This window comes from Coenobita brevimanus, chromosome 66 (genome assembly GCF_032717465.1).
Source record: "Coenobita brevimanus isolate Jiangsu-jjx chromosome 66, ASM3271746v2, whole genome shotgun sequence".
NCBI lineage: Eukaryota > Metazoa > Arthropoda > Malacostraca > Decapoda > Coenobitidae > Coenobita > Coenobita brevimanus.
In genome coordinates, this window is record NC_137019.1 from 36,585,076 (window position 1) to 36,588,034 (window position 2,959).

Here is a 2,959-nt window from a genome sequence, read left to right on the forward strand (position 1 = left end):
GCCTTCGAACAGTTGGAGAGGAATGATGGCTCAGAACTTACAAGTGGAAACTAAAGTGACACTTCTGAACACCTGCTCGAGATTCACAGTGTTTGACCAAAGGTGTAGCTGTGGTTGGACGAGAACCCTGTCTTTTGTGTGGACAAGCGTCTCATATCATCTCATCTCCGCCGTTTTTAAAAATTAGTAATGTTTGGATATGAGGAGATATTTTTGTTACACACAGTTTATGCTAAAATATCCTAATTTGATAATTACTAATCAAATCCTTGTTAACACAGCCTTATGAGTCGTTTGTATCGTGAACTAATCTATATCTATATCTATCTATTTGTCTATCTATCTATCCATATTGATAAATAAAGATATATATTTATACATACGGATTTTTATATAAATACACTAGATAAATTAAAATATATGATAAAATAAAATATAAATAAATTAAGTGAATTTATATATTTATATTATATATCGATATAAATATATATATGCTAAATAAAGAAATAAACGTTCCTTATACAAAATGCGACACCCTGATAATGAAATAACAGCCGCGTATATTTCGTACAATTATTGATCCTATTTAAAAAAAAAAAAAAAAGATACAGTAATTGGTTATGAGGCCTTAGAAGGTTCAAAACGCGTATCCGTGTGTGATTTACTCTTGATGGTTTGGGTGACTCTTCGTCCAGAAAAGACTCGGGCTTCGTCTCTGGGTCGGCTGGGGTGGATCAGTTTTTACGGCCCCTCGAGTGTGCAGTCGGCATCAAATGTTCTGTCGCCTCTCTCGCCCCTCTCTCTATGCACTTTCATATTCATGTGGTGATCTGCAGCAAACGTCGCTCATGACATCAATCCGAAGCCAAGTCATTAGCGTCGGTTGCTGCGGATTCACCACACCGAATTTCAAAGTTCGTGAAAAGAGAGGTAGGAACGGCAGGCAACAGGATTTCTGATGGTGACTGCACCCACCGAGAATATTGGTATGGTGTCAGCGGCGGGGAGGGAACTGTAAGGGAAATGGAATATGTTATCAGCATTGCTATACATTGATAGTGTAAGGGTTGCCATTCTCCGGCGGTCGTTGTTTATCCTGGTGCTGCTGCTGCCTGTTTTCTTCCTGTCGCTGTTGCTGGTGCTCATAGCGTTGAAGCAGCTCCGCCAGTTCCGCCTTGATGCTCTCCTCCACGTGCCTACTACTTGAAGCTGGTCCTCTAACCCTCCCGCCCTCACCCTTGGACATCTCACGGTCGCACTCTGCCTCACTTAGTTCCCCGAGAATCTGAGAAGGCTGAGGGAGGGTGGAGGGGTCGAGGTGGGGTGAGGGAAGAACCATCGCTCGAGGACGACTCACTGCGAGCTCTGTGGATGGATACGACCTGCCTTAACACACCTTAACACTGACGGCGCGAGATTTAAGCTACTTATCCAATACTTCATCACTATATATATACTGTATATCTTTTCTCACTTCAGGGGACTGCACCACCAATGTATACTGAATACTTAGGCGTGGCAGCATGAAATTTGATCAGACTAAGTTATGAAGTAGGAATGAGTCTCCTTGGTTACTGGCCAGATCGACTTTCCACTAGTTCTGCATCTATCACCTGCGCTGAAAGGAGTTAAGGATCTTCGTCGGGTTAGAATAAACACACTAGAACATATTATAATACGTGATAATAATACTAAGCAATGTCTGAACTTAACAATATCACACACAAGTTAATATCTGGTGTGCTATGAGTCTCAAAATTACTGTAATCAAAATCTTGATTCTGTCAAATCGTGTATTTTATTAATTTAACGACAAGGTGCTAAAGAAGTATTGTACATGCTTGGGAGACTTCGTAACACCTTTTGCTTGGTGAATTATTGCTAGCAGTACGAATTATATGTACTCGTATATCCTCGTTCGTGCTATATATAAACTTTAGTGTCGACATACTTTGCTTCAGTCGCGCACAAAATTATAAAAATACGTAATAGGTAAAATAAGTCGCATAAGAAGAGGCATTAAGAATTATCTAAGGTGACAAGCAATACAGTCCTGTGTCTCAGATCTAATATTGTAAACAAAAAATCTCTGTAAGGTAATCAAGAGGCGTGACAGCTTATGACCTAAAATAAAGGGGACAGTCTGAGAGACAAGGGAATGATGCAACGGTCATAAAACCTCTCCCTTAGCGATTTATTTTGCACATTTTATCCCACTGTTCTCTTATATACCGTTAAAATAAACTTTGTCGTTAATAAAAAATCATAAATAACACGTACGAAAATATTTGTATGCAGAATAAGTTGCTCAGGAAGAGGTGCTACAAAGCCTCTTAAAACTGAGAACAGGAGGGTGTGGACATGCCATTAGTTCTCTGTGATAATTTCCAAAGCATATGATTTTCTTTCTACGAACAGGAGGGAAAAATCTAACTTTTCTTTATTTTTGCAGGGTGCCTCTGTTATGTGGGATGCAGGCTAATTATAAATACCAATTTATAGATATTCCACAAATCATCGCCAGAAACTGGTGACTTGCATACACCACTGAACTGTAAGGTTAAATCCTGAGGCGTATTTATTATTATTATTATTATTATTATTATTATTATTATTATCATTATTATTTTCATTACTACTACTACTGCTACTACCATTATTATTATTATTATTATTATTATTATTATTATTTCTCATACGTTCAGACAATTCTTCAAACTCTGCCTCTCGCATTGATGGAGTTAATGAATTTTATATCTAACCCATCTAGTTAGAAAAATATCCTTCTCGAAAACTCTGAAAAAAAAATTGTCTATAAGTAACAAGGATAAAGTAAATGATACGTAGTGGGAGTGAGGTTTATAATATCAGTGGCTGTGGGATGAGGAAGTAAAATAGTTTCCTTGCATGCCAGAGGGTGGGGAAGGCAGGGCTACTGGAGTGAAACCAAAAACATGAG

The 2,959-nt window shown here is 38.4% G+C and overlaps 1 protein-coding gene across 1 annotated transcript in view; it reads left to right on the forward strand.

The window, feature by feature from the left end:
• The first annotated feature begins 1,523 nt into the window (after nt 1–1,523).
• The window catches only part of LOC145405341 (uncharacterized), a 7,610-nt gene continuing 6,174 nt past the window's right edge, over nt 1,524–2,959 (forward strand). The window contains exon 1 of the mRNA XM_080276752.1: nt 1,524–1,543. Within this exon, the coding sequence (XP_080132878.1) occupies nt 1,524–1,543 (20 nt within the window). The remainder of the gene's footprint in view (nt 1,544–2,959) is intronic.